This window comes from Lemur catta, chromosome 11 (assembly GCF_020740605.2).
Source record: "Lemur catta isolate mLemCat1 chromosome 11, mLemCat1.pri, whole genome shotgun sequence".
Taxonomy (NCBI): domain Eukaryota; kingdom Metazoa; phylum Chordata; class Mammalia; order Primates; family Lemuridae; genus Lemur; species Lemur catta.
The window spans coordinates 87,651,069-87,663,544 of record NC_059138.1 but is presented as its reverse complement, the minus strand read 5'-3'; the positions used below and the strand labels follow the sequence as shown (position 1 = coordinate 87,663,544).

At 46.4% G+C, this 12,476-nt stretch overlaps 1 protein-coding gene across 4 annotated transcripts in view; it reads left to right on the top strand.

The window, feature by feature from the left end:
* Positions 1–11,861, top strand: part of LOC123647362 (up-regulator of cell proliferation) — a 60,188-nt gene extending 48,327 nt beyond the window's left edge. For 3 of the 4 annotated variants that reach the window (XM_045564762.1, XM_045564758.1, XM_045564761.1), the window contains exons 2-6: positions 1,265–1,291; positions 1,598–1,668; positions 6,335–6,385; positions 6,599–6,637; positions 8,480–11,861. In XM_045564762.1, the coding sequence (XP_045420718.1) occupies positions 6,352–6,385; positions 6,599–6,637; positions 8,480–11,073 (2,667 nt within the window). In that variant the 5' untranslated portion in view covers positions 1,265–1,291; positions 1,598–1,668; positions 6,335–6,351 and the 3' untranslated portion in view covers positions 11,074–11,861. The remainder of the gene's footprint in view (positions 1–1,264; positions 1,292–1,597; positions 1,669–6,334; positions 6,386–6,598; positions 6,638–8,479) is intronic. The other variant, XM_045564760.1, reaches the window with a different exon arrangement.
* Positions 11,862–12,476: the final 615 nt, after the last annotated feature.

Below are 12,476 nucleotides of genomic sequence, written 5' to 3'. Positions count from 1 at the left end.
TTTGTGGACCCACTAACTCCTGTTTTTAAATGTTTTAAAATAATTACTGTATTTAATTATGATTGCACTCACACCGTCCCATGTTTAGCCAGTTGGAGGCCCTCAAGCTGGCTCCTGTGACCTGTGGCATGCCCATCATTTTTTTCAGCACTTCCTTAGTGTCTGAAATAAGATGCCCAGACTCCTCTTATTCTTTCCCTGCCCCAGCCCCAGCACCATTCAGGATCTCCAAGGAGTCCTTGTTTCTGTTAGCATGGAATGGCATTAAAGGGTGCCAGGCATGCTCATTGCCATGACAGTGTCTTTGCTTCTTGGCCCTTTCAGTGGACAGAGCTAGGAATGCATGTGTGCATGCATATACACACAGAAATACACATGCACACATCTGTATATCTACACACACACACATACATAGGCGTGCACATGAGCATGCAAATAAAAATCACAGTTCATACCAGTATGTCTCTGCAAGTTGTAACTTCCTCCATTCCATATTTGCATGCCCTTTCTTCAACGGTGAGAACCCTGGCTCCTGACAAAATGAACACATTTGCTCATTTGCTCATTCCTATGATACACCTAAAATAGTTTATTCTTTTTTTTTTTTTTTTGAGACATAGTCTGTCTCTATTACTCAGGCTAGAGTGCTTTGGCATCAGCTTAGCTTATGGCAACCTCAAACTACTATGCTAAAGTAATCCTCCTGCCTTAGCCTCCCGAGTAGCTGGGACTATAGGTGCATGCACCCATGCCCGGCTAATTTTTTCTATTTTTAGTAGAGACAGGGTATCGCTTTTGCTCAGACTAGTCTCGAACTCCTGAGCTCAAGTGATCCTCCCACCTTGGCCTCCCAGAGTGCTAGGATTACAGGTGTGAGTCACCAGGCCAGGCCTAATAGTTTATTCTTGATTGGACTACAGTTATCATACATACATAAAAGAACTCAGGATCACCCCTCCCTGCCCACTTTATTAACTTAGATAAACATCCTTTTAGATTTCTTGTATTATATACAACTATAGATAAATATTATGCTGCACATACTGTTCTTTTCCTTCCACTAAATAATATATTAACATCTTTCCATAAGACTTTGTCCAACATTTTTGTCCACAAAAAGAAATCTTGTATGTTTTAATGGTTGCAGAATAACACCATAATTCCCTGTTATTGCACCTTGATTTTAAAAGGCATCCAGTTTTTCACTATTATATATAAAGCTGGCATCAACACCTTTGTAACTAAATCTTAATTATTTCCTTAGGATAGAAGTGGAATTACTGGTCAAAGGGTATGTATATTTTTATGTCTTTCTGAATGGCTGTATTTATGCTCTGGCCAGCAGTTTTTGAGAGTGCTGGTTTTTCTAGACCAATGTTTCTCAACTGTGGCTGCATATCAGAATCATTGCGGGTACTTTTAAAAGCAGTGATGCCCAGGACTGGCTCCCTGGGATTCTGGTTTCATGGATCTGGGGTATGAACCAGGGTTTGTAGTTTTTAAAAGCTCCCCAAGAGATTTTCATATGCAGCCAATTTGATAGATGAAAGTGAATTTTCAGTATTGTAATTATGATTTTCTTCTGAAATTGTTTCAGACATTCAGATTTGGGAGAAGTGGCCCCAGAAATAAAACCGTCAGAGAGACGAACAGCCGTGGCCATTGCAGGTAAAGTTGGACTCTGAAACAAATGTGCTTTTGTTTTGTTGGGATTCTGGGCTCCAGCCCTCCTTTGAGCTGAGCATTGTGGACCTCAAAAATGTGCTTAAGTCTTTTACGTTCCCTTTTACAAGAAGATTCCATCTAAGGGTCTTTTAGGCATTCCTCATACATTCAAAATTGGATTCAGTTTTTGTTTTGTTTTGTTTTGTTTTGTTTTTGAGACAGAGTCTCGCTCTGTTGCCCAGGCTAGAGTGCCGTGGCGTCAGCCTAGCTCACAGCAACCTCAAACTCCTGGGCTCAAGTAATCCTTCTGCCTCAGCCTCCTGAGTAGCTGGGACTACAGGCGCACACCATGACATTCGGCTAATTTTTCTATTTTTAGTAAAGATGGGGTCTCACTGTTGCTCAGACTGGTCTCAAACTCCTGAGCTCAAGCAATCCTCCTGCCTCAGCCTCCCAGAGTTGCTAGCATTATAGGCGTGAGCCACCGCACCCAGCCCATTTTTAAGATTTAAAGCAAGGTCTTTAACCAATTGGATTAAAAAAATTGTATTGAAGTATAGAAAAGTACTCAGATTACTAGTGTATAGCTTGATAAATTTTACCCACACAAACCAGCATTCCAATCAAGAAGCCAAATAAAGGCCGGGCGCGGTGGCTCACGCCTGTAATCCTAGCTCTGGGAGGCCGAGGCGGGTGGATCGCTCGAGGTCAGGAGTTCGAGACCAGCCTGAGCAAGAGTGAGACCCCGTCTCTACTAAAAATAGAAAGAAATTATCTGGCCAACTAAAAATATATACATAAAAAAATTAGCCGGGCATGGTGGCTCATGCCTGTAGTCCCAGCTACTCGGGAGGCTGAGGCAGTAGGATCGCTTAAGCCCAGGAGTCTGAGGTTGCTGTGAGCTAGGCTGACGCCACGGCACTCACTCTAGCCCGGGCAACAAAGTGAGACTCTGTCTCAAAAAAAAAAAAAAAGAAGCCAAATAAAACCATCTCCCCAGAAGTCCCCTTCTAATCACTTCCCACCCCTCCTCTACTGGGGAAACCACTATTCTTATAAAAGCATAGATTAGTTTTGCCTGGCTTATACTTTATATAATCACTCCAGAATTTATTTTATCTCATGCCTGAGGATTCTACTTCATAGATCATTCTTTTTTAAAAAATTAAAAAAAACAAATCTAAGTGAACATTGTGTGGTATTTAATAATTCATAATGCTGTACAGCCACTACCTCTTAGCTATTTAGTTCCAGAACATTTCCAATCCAGATATAGTAGTGCACACCTATAATCCCAGCTACCTGGGAGGCTGAGGCAGGAGCCTCCCTTGAGCCAAGGAATTTGAGTCCAGCCTGGGCAACACAGCGAGACCCTGTCTCTTAAAAAAAATTTTTTTTCTCCATCATTTGAAAGTAAGACCCTACACCCATTAAATGGTTTCTCCCCATCCGTCTCTCCTCCCGGCCCCTAGCAATCCTAGCATAAGTCTTTGTTATAGCTCTGTTGATTGATTTTGAATGTTTCATACAAATGGAATCATAATATGTGAGCTTCACTTAGCATAATGTTTTGGGGTTCATCCATGTTGTTCCTTTTTATGGCTGGGTGATGTTCCTGTGTGTGTGTGTGTGTACACCCCACAATTTATCCATTCATTTGCTGATGAGCATTTGGGTTATTTCAACCTTTTGGATATTGTGAATAGTGCTGCTGTGAACATGCTTATACAAGTACTTGTTTGAATCTCTTTTGATTCTTTTGGATATTTACCTAGGGGTAGAATTCCTGGGTTATATAGTAATTATTTTAACTTTTCGAGGAACTACCACTATTTTACCTTCCCACCATAAATGTATGAGGGTTCCGGTGTTTCCCCGTCTTCACCAACACTTGTTATTTTCTGTTTTTTTGTTTGTTGGCTTGTTTGTTTATTTTTGTTTTTAGTAGCAATCCTAGTAGGTGTGAGGTGGTATCTCATCGTGGTTTTGATTTGCATTTCCCTAGTGACTAATGACATTCAGTATCTTTTCATGTGCTTGCTGTGTATCTTTTTTAGAGAGATGTCTATTAAAGTCTTTTCCCATGTTTTAATGGGTTGCTTGTCTTTTTTTTGTTGTAAAGCTGTAAGAGTTTTTAATATATTCTGAATACTAGGCCCTTATCAAATACTTAATTTGCAAATATTTTCGCCCATTCTATTGGTTGTCTTTTCACTTTCTTGATAATGTCCTTAGATGCACAAGAGCTTTTTATTTTGATGAAGTCCAGTTTACCTATTTTTGTTTCCTGTGCTTTTGGTGTTATATCTAAAAATCCCTTACCAAATTCAAGGTTATGAAGATTTACTCCCATATCATCTTCTAAGAGATGGTTTTAGCTATTATATTTAGATCCTTGACCCTTCTTGAGTTAATTTTTGTATATGGTGTGAGTGAGGGGTCCAACTTTATTCTTTTGCATGTAGATGTCCATACCTCATTCATAACACTAACAGCTCCAAGGTGTGACATGATGCCTTTACTGTTCAATAATAATTATTCCAAAATTTGATGAAAAACTCTTTGGTGAGTACTGAGTACTATAATAATTAGGGGGAAGATCATTCAGTTTGATAGGTAAAAAATGGTTTTAACTGCCCCATTTTCAGCTCTCCAACAATAGGCTTGTAACAGTTCTTACTGGGCTCACTTTCTGCCGCAGGGCCTGGTCCACACTCTGTTCTTATGTTCCATTTGAGCCCAGTGCTCCCACTGAGTCAGAGCTTGTCTTATCCCCCCCAATAGGGAGTGTAGTCGAGTCTGGACATGCATCCTTGACCCCATCCACCTGTTGTCTCTCTGGCTCCACACGGGAGTTATTTCCCTCCCATAACCAAGGAAGGCTCTGTTTTCTCTTGATCTGGAGGTTACTCCTGAATCCAGCTGAAATCTACTCTCAGAACTATACCAACCCCATCTCGGGCATCTCTAGACTTCACATTCTCTTATCTAACCATGTTCTTTCCTCATGACATTTTGGAGTCCTTGGAAAAATTCTTCTGGTATCTTTTCTTCACTTTGAATAGAGTAATCCTTTGACTACTTAACATTGTGGTTTGATCTGTGTGGACCGTGCGTCTTCTCTGATATTCTCATGCTTTCTGAGCCCCCTTTTCTTTCTCTCTTTTTCTCTTTCCTGCTCAGCACGTGTTTGTCTCGCAGACACAACATCAAAGAAGACAATTTGAAATGTTAGGTTTATCTCCCTGACTATATGGGAATCATGAGAGAATTGATAAACCTCAAAATTTGGGACTCTTTTCTTAATTTATAAGCTTTTCAATATATAAATTTTGAAGCAGGTGATACTTTTACTTGGATCAAAAGTCAAAACAGTGAAAACACACACAGAGAAGTCTTGCTTCCACCATCCCAAGCTGCCTATTCTCTCCTTTATATTATGCATTTGTAAGCAAATCTGTAGGGCTTTAAGGTCTTTTTCCCAATGTAAATATCTGAATTACATTAAAGTAAATACATCCTATAATTAAAATGTTAATGTTGAAGGACATATCATGATGTTAGAGACTTGAAACAGAGTTGCAGCTCTTCCCCAGTCTGTCCTCGCTACCCCAGTGTATTTGTGCTGATATAAATATCATTTTAAGTGATTATAAAAACTTATGCACCCAACCAAGTTTGGTAAATTCTTTTTTTTTTTTTTTTTAATTTTTTTAATTTTTATTTTTTTGAGACAGAGTCTCACTGTTGCCCAGGCTAGAGTGCTGTGGCATCAGCCTGGCTCACAACAGCCTCAGACTCCTGGGCTCAAGTGATCCTCTTGCTTCAGCCTCTCAAGTAGCTGGGACTACAGGCATGCACCACCATGCCCGGCTAATTTTTTCTATATATTTTTAATTGTCTAGCTAATTTCTTTCTATTTTTTTTTTTTCAGTAGAGATGCGGCCTCGCTTTTGCTCAGGCTGGTCTCGAACTCCTGAGCTCAAACGACCTGCCCGCCTCAGCCTCCCAGGGTGCTAGGATTACAGGCGTGAGCCACCCTGCCCAGCCCAAGTTTGGTAAATTCTATAAGGAATATATTTTTGAACAAATCTTTGTCCTGTATGTACCTGTTACTACTTTGTGACATATTTTGTGTTGGAAAAAAAAATAAAATTTACATAGTTCTTCTCACTTAGGCCAGAGAGTAAAAATATAAAAATAAATAAATAGTGGCCAGGCTCAGCGGCTCATGTCTGTAATCCTAGTACTCTGGGAGGCCAAGGCAAGAGGATCGCTTGAGGCCAGGATTTTGAGACCAGCCTGAGTGTGAACAAGACCCCAGTCTCTACAAAAAATGGAAAAATTAGCTGGGCGTGGTGGTACGTGCTTGTAGACCCAGCTACTTGGGAAGCTGAGGCAGGAGGATCCCTTGAGCCCAGGAGTTTGAGGTTGCTGTGAGCTAGGCTGATGCCATGGCACTCTAGCCTGGGCAACAAAGCAAGACTCTGTCTAAATGTGTGTGTGTGTGTGTGTGTGTATGTGTGTAAATACATACATATATAAATAAACAAGCTAAAGCCAATAATAGCACTAAAAAACATCAGTGCCATATTGTCACTTGAACATTTTAATAGAAAGTTTCTAACCTGCTGATGAAACTGATTGTATGTATTCTTCTTCCTTCTAGATTTGGAATGGAGAGAAATGGAAGGAGATGACTGCGAGTTCCGTTATGGAGGTAGAAACTACTACAGGATTTGGCAATAGATTAAATTAGGGAAAGGAGGGAATGGGTAAAGTGACTAATAAATGGGATTTTATGTTTTGAACAATTGAGAGAAGTTGCTATCTTGGTAAGAAAGGAGGATTCTGGGTTTAGCTTAAATTACTTTGTGTCAATAAGGGGCATATTTTTTGATTGATGCTTCATTTCCATTTGCTTTTTCCATAGATGGTACAAATGAGGCTCAGGACAATGACTTTCCAACAGGTAAGCATTTTCTCTCTGCTTTTTCTCTCTGTTCTAGCTTCCTATTCTATGGAAAAGGGGTATCATTTAGGCAGGTAATTCCCGCACTTAACCGTATCAAATCACCTGGGGACCCAGGGCACTCAGATTTAGGATGGCCTAGTTCATTAATCCTTTATACACCATTAATAATATTGCTAAAAAGAAAAAACCCAAACCCCTGGAGAGCTTGTTAACCACAAAGAGTAACCAACTCCCTACCATCCCCCATCCTGCCACCACCACTAAACATATCTACTGCCTGTAGTGAGTTAGTGTCTCTGGAGTTGAAGCCCAGCGATGTCTTATTTTTTAAAATGTTCCTGAAGTAATTCTAATCCCTTCAAACAGCCAAGTTTGGAAACCATCCATTTGGTCCAGTGGCTTCACTTACAGATCAGGGTCTTGGGCCCATAGCTGTCTAGCAGCCTTCCACGGGCCACACAGCAGGCATGGGTGCAGATATAAATAGCTTTGTTTGCTCAGTCTTTTCCTCATTGCCCTTTATACTACTATATTGCTTAAAAAATAAAAACAGTTGTTCTGTCTGGACAAGAGAAACAATTGTTCCTAGTTTCATTCAGGGAAACTAGGGAACCTGAATAACACCAGTGAAGGAGACCCTTCCCACACGGTTCTTTTGTTTTTGCAGTCAGTTCACAGGTCCCCTGTACTCTCTGGGGGTGTCCTGCAGCCACACTGCCTGTAGAACTCTGTGAGTCCTGTGTCCAGTGCCGTGAGTCCTGCTGGTCACCTGGGGAGTGGTCCTGAATCTGTCACTTGAACTTCCTAGGAAACGGGAGAAGGGCTGGATCAGCCAGTGTCTCTTCTCGTGGTTTATTTGAGCATCTAAGGTGGCATCTTGCATGTTGCTTCCTCTCTTAATAAAGGAACTGAAGAAAAGCCTGTAGCTCGGTGGAATTTGTATTTGTCTGTTCTGTACATTAACCGTTAAAGTGAGCTAATTATGTGCAGTGTGAACATTAGTATAATGCTGGGCCAAGACCTGGGATGGTAGATGGAACCTTTGGACGTAGCAATACTACCTAGCTTGTAAGGTTTTATACAGTGTATCGGCACAAATAAGTACACCCTCAGTAACAGTCTGCACTGAATATTTTAATGCATTAAAATTAAAAACTGTATTATTGGTCTCAGATTTGCAAAATGGTTGTTTAACTGATTGCTCACACTATGCTTAGTGGTTTCTTATTGCCTTTAAATATTCTCCAAACTATTTGCAAAGAGAAAAGAACATTAACTAGAAAGCCAGAGAGTGATTCAATGGTGATGCCCCCTGTGGGAACTTCCTGGTGACATTGAAAAAGCCCACAGCAGGGATAGAATATGGGGTGAGCACGAGGGGCCCATGGCTGGGCTAGAACATGGGGCCAGAAGCACAGGAACACCCTGGTGGGGAGGGGGTTGTGGTCTGGGAGGTGGGGCCTGCATTCAGCTTCCAGGGCTCTTGTGCTACTCACTGTAGCCAGTGTTAGATCTTATGGGTTTCTAGAGAAACCAGAAATCCAGATTTTGCATGAACTCTCTCAGTTGTTAAATTTGACTTCTCTATTTCCATTTTTTTTTCCTTTTAAAAATGTCACACATATCTGTGATTGGGGTGGTACTATTTTACCTTGATGTAGAGGTTCCACCTTTGCTTTGATCTCAGGTCAGCCTTTGGTACACCCTGAGCCTCCCATACCTGCATCCTGCTCTCTGAAAGGAGTTACACTGTTCCCCACCTGCTGGGCTCTCCCTTAACAGCTGTACCCTGACTCAGGAGTACGGGGTGAGCACTTACGTCTTCATTTCTTTCCACAGTGGAGAGAAGCAGGCTTCAAGAAATGCTGTCACTTTTGGGCCTAGAGACATACCAGGTTCAGAAACTCAGCCTCCAGGACTCTCTGCAGATCAGTTTTGACAGCATGAAGAACTGGGCCCCTCAGGTTCCCAAAGACTTGCCCTGGAATTTCCTCAGGAAGCTGCAGGCCCTCAATGCCGAAGCCAGGAACACCACCATGGTGCTGGACTTGCTACCGGATGCCAGGCCTGTGGAGAAGGAGAGCCAGATGGAAGAGGAGATCATTTACTGGGACCCAGCTGATGACATCGCCGCCGACATTTATTCTTTTTCTGAGCTGCCGACCCCTGACACGCCTGTGAACCCCTTAGACCTCCTTTGTGCCCTTCTGCTCTCCTCAGACAGTTTCCTGCAACAAGAAATAGTGTTGAAAATGTCCCTCTGCCAGTTTGCACTCCCTCTTGTGCTGCCTGACTCAGAAAACCACTACCACACGTTTCTCCTGTGGGCCATGCGGGGCATTGTGCGGACATGGTGGTCCCAGCTCCCGAGGGGGTTGGGGAGCTTCCGAGAAGACAGCGTGGTCCTGTCCAGAGCACCCACCTTTGCCTTTGTGCGCATGGATGTCAGTAGCAACTCCAAGTCCCAGCTTCTCAATGCCATCCTCAGCCCGGGCCACAGGCAGTGGGACTGCTTCTGGCATCGGGATCTCAACCTGGGCACCAATCCCCGCGAGATCGCAGATGGGTTGGTAGAAATTTCCTGGTTTTTTCCCAGCGGCAGGGAGGATTTGGACATTTTCCCGGAGCCTGTGGCCTTTCTGAACCTGAGAGGTGACATCGGGTCTCACTGGCTGCAGTTTAAGCTCTTGACAGAAATCTCCTCCGCTGTGTTTATACTGACGGACAACATCAGTAAAAAGGAATACAAACTCCTCTATTCCATGAAGGAGTCAACCACAAAGTACTACTTCATCCTGAGTCCCTACCGTGGGAAACGCAACACAAACCTGAGATTCCTGAATAAATTAATTCCCGTGCTGAAAATAGACCACTCGCACGTCCTGGTGAAGGTCAGCAGCACGGACAGCGAGAGCTTCGTGAAGAGGATCCGCGCGATCATCGGGAACGTGGCGCGGGCCCCCTGCAGGAGGCTGTCTGTGGAGGACATGGCACACGCGGCCCGAAAGCTGGGCCTGAAAGTCGATGAGGACTGTGAGGAGTGTCAGAAGGCAAAAGACCGGATGGAGAGAATTACCAGGAAAATCAAAGACTCAGATGCCTACAGGAGGGACGAGCTGAGGCTGCAGGGGGACCCCTGGAAAAAGGCAGCCCAAGTGGAGAAGGAGTTCTGCCAGCTCCAGTGGGCCAAGGACCCCCCTGAGAAGCACAGGGCTGAGCTGAGGCGGCGGTTGCTGGAACTTCGAATGCAGCAGAACGGCCAAGACCCCAGCTCGGGGGTGCAGGAGTTTATCTCGGGGATCAGCAGCCCCTCCCCAGGGGAGAAGCAGTACTTCCTGCGGTGGATGGAGTGGGGGCTGGCACGGGTGGCCCAGCCTCGGCTGAGACAACCTCCGGAGACTCTTCTTACCCTGAGACCAAAGCACGGGGGTGCTGCAGACTTGGGCGAGCAGCTCTGGCCCGAGCCCCTGGGGGTGGAGCATTTCCTGCGGGAGATGGGGCAGTTCTACGAGGCCGAGAGCTGCCTTGTGGAGGCAGGGAGGCTGCCGGCAGGACAGAGGCGCTTTGCCCACTTCCCGGGCTTGGCCTCGGAGCTGCTGCTGACAGGGCTGCCCCTGGAGCTGATCGACGGGAGCACCCTGAGCACCCCCGTCCGCTGGGTCACGGGGCTCCTGAAGGAGCTGCACGTCCGCCTGGAGAGAAGGTCGAGACTGGTGGTCTTGTCAGCCCTGGGGGTGCCGGGCACAGGCAAGTCCACGCTGCTCAACACCATGTTTGGACTACGGTTTGCCACGGGGAGGAGCTGTGGTCCTCGAGGGGCCTTCATGCAGCTCATCACAGTGGCCGAGGGCTTTAGCCAGGACCTGGGCTGTGACCACATCCTGGTGATAGACTCTGGGGGATTGATAGGTGGGGCCTTGACCTCTGCTGGGGACAGGTTTGAGCTGGAGGCTTCCTTGGCCACTCTGCTTATGGGGCTGAGCAACGTCACTGTGGTCAGTTTAGCTGAAACGAGGGACATTCCGCCAGCTATTCTGCATGCATTTCTGAGGTTGGAAAAAACAGGGCACATGCCCAACTATCAGTTTGTGTACCAGAACCTCCACGACGCGTCTGCCTCTGGCCCTAGGCCGAGAGACAAGAGACAGCTATTGGACCCGCCCGGCGACCTGAGCAGAGCTGCAGCCCAGATGGAGAAACAGGGTGACGGCTTCCGGGCGCTGGCGGGCCTGGCATTCTGTGACCCAGAGAAGCAGCACATCTGGCACATCCCTGGCCTGTGGCACGGAGCACCCCCCATGGCCGCCGTGAGCTTGGCCTACAGTGAAGCCATATTTGAATTGAAGCGATGCCTGCTGGAAAACATCAGGAACGGTCTGTCCAACCAAAACAAAAACATCCAGCAGCTCATCGAGCTGGTGAGACGGCTGTGAGTGTGGAGAAAAGCCAAGTTCAGGTGCAGGAGGCTGCTTCGGGCAGCCCGTTCTGATGGGGTGTCCACGTGGGGGCTGCACCCTGGCACCCGAGAGTAGCCAGTGTCTGATCCCCATGAGAAGGAAGAGAAGCAAAGACAGGGGTTTGGAGTCTCCTAAACAGTGTTAAGAAAGGAAGTAGCCTCACAGACAACCTCAGAGACCTTGTCAGGAATATAAAAGGCCCTGGGGCTGGGGAGACACAAGCAGTAATTTGTTCTCTCAGCCCGTCAGAGATCCCGTGGGGTTGGCCCTCTGTACAGCTGCTCTTGTCACCGGCCCCTGCAGTTGGGAGCAGCTTCCTCAGTCACTGCAGGCCTAGGCAGGCAGGGGACACCCAGCACAGACGTGGGGAGGTTGTCCTGAGGAAGCAGAGGTAGGTCTTGCCCCCACCCAACCCAGGGCCCTCCTGGTGAACCGGCATTTGAGATGTTTTGGTGACTTGATCCTGGCCCATGTAGTAAGTGCCTGCTGTGTGCAAGGCACTCCTGTGCCACCGTATTTATTGACTGATCTGTGAAGCCTTCCCTGACCCCTGCCCAGGAAGAGATCATCGGTAGCCCTGTTGCACCCCAGCGCACTTTGTTATACCTCTGCCACGACACTTCACACAGCGCGTTGTAACTCGTGTTGTTTACATGTCTGCCCCCCAGACTGTGAGCTCCTTGAGGGCAGGGACTGTACATTATCCAGCTGTGTCCCCTGGGCCTGGCACATTGCAGGCGCTAAATAAATCTTTGTTGAATGAATGCACAAATGATAGTGATGGGCAGGTTCTGCCTCTCTGTTCCTTAATTCTCCTGTGTTTCCTCAAAGAGGACACCTGAGGAGGGGGCATGATACACACGTCTGGGGTGGCGGACAGCACAGAGACGCACCATGGAAAAGTGCCATGCTGTGCCCTCTCTGTAAGCAAAGAGCCATTTTTCAGGCTGTTACTGGGAACCAGAAGCAAATAACTTCACAATAACGCTGAGGAGTCTCCATCATTGTCCCATTTCATGGGTGATGACCAGGAGGCCTAGGGCCAGGGGGCCCCTGCCGCAGAGCACACACCTGTATGGGCAGCGCAGGAGCAGAGGAGGGGCAGCGCTCTCACCACTCACCCCCCGCCTCTGCCTGACCTCTCATCCCCTCCAGACTCCCGCGGCTTCCAGGCTCAGCCCCCCAGCCCCAGCCAGGCAGTGCAGCCTCCCTGACATCATCCATGGGCCCCTAGCCAAGGGCTTCCAGCTCCTGCCCTGTCAGTTCTCCAGCTGGAATCCTTCCCAGGGGCCACAGTCAACCCTGCTGAGCCTTGGAACCACACCCCCCTGTATCACCAGCTCGAGAAATCTGCTTGATCCTCTAAAATCAAGAGGATC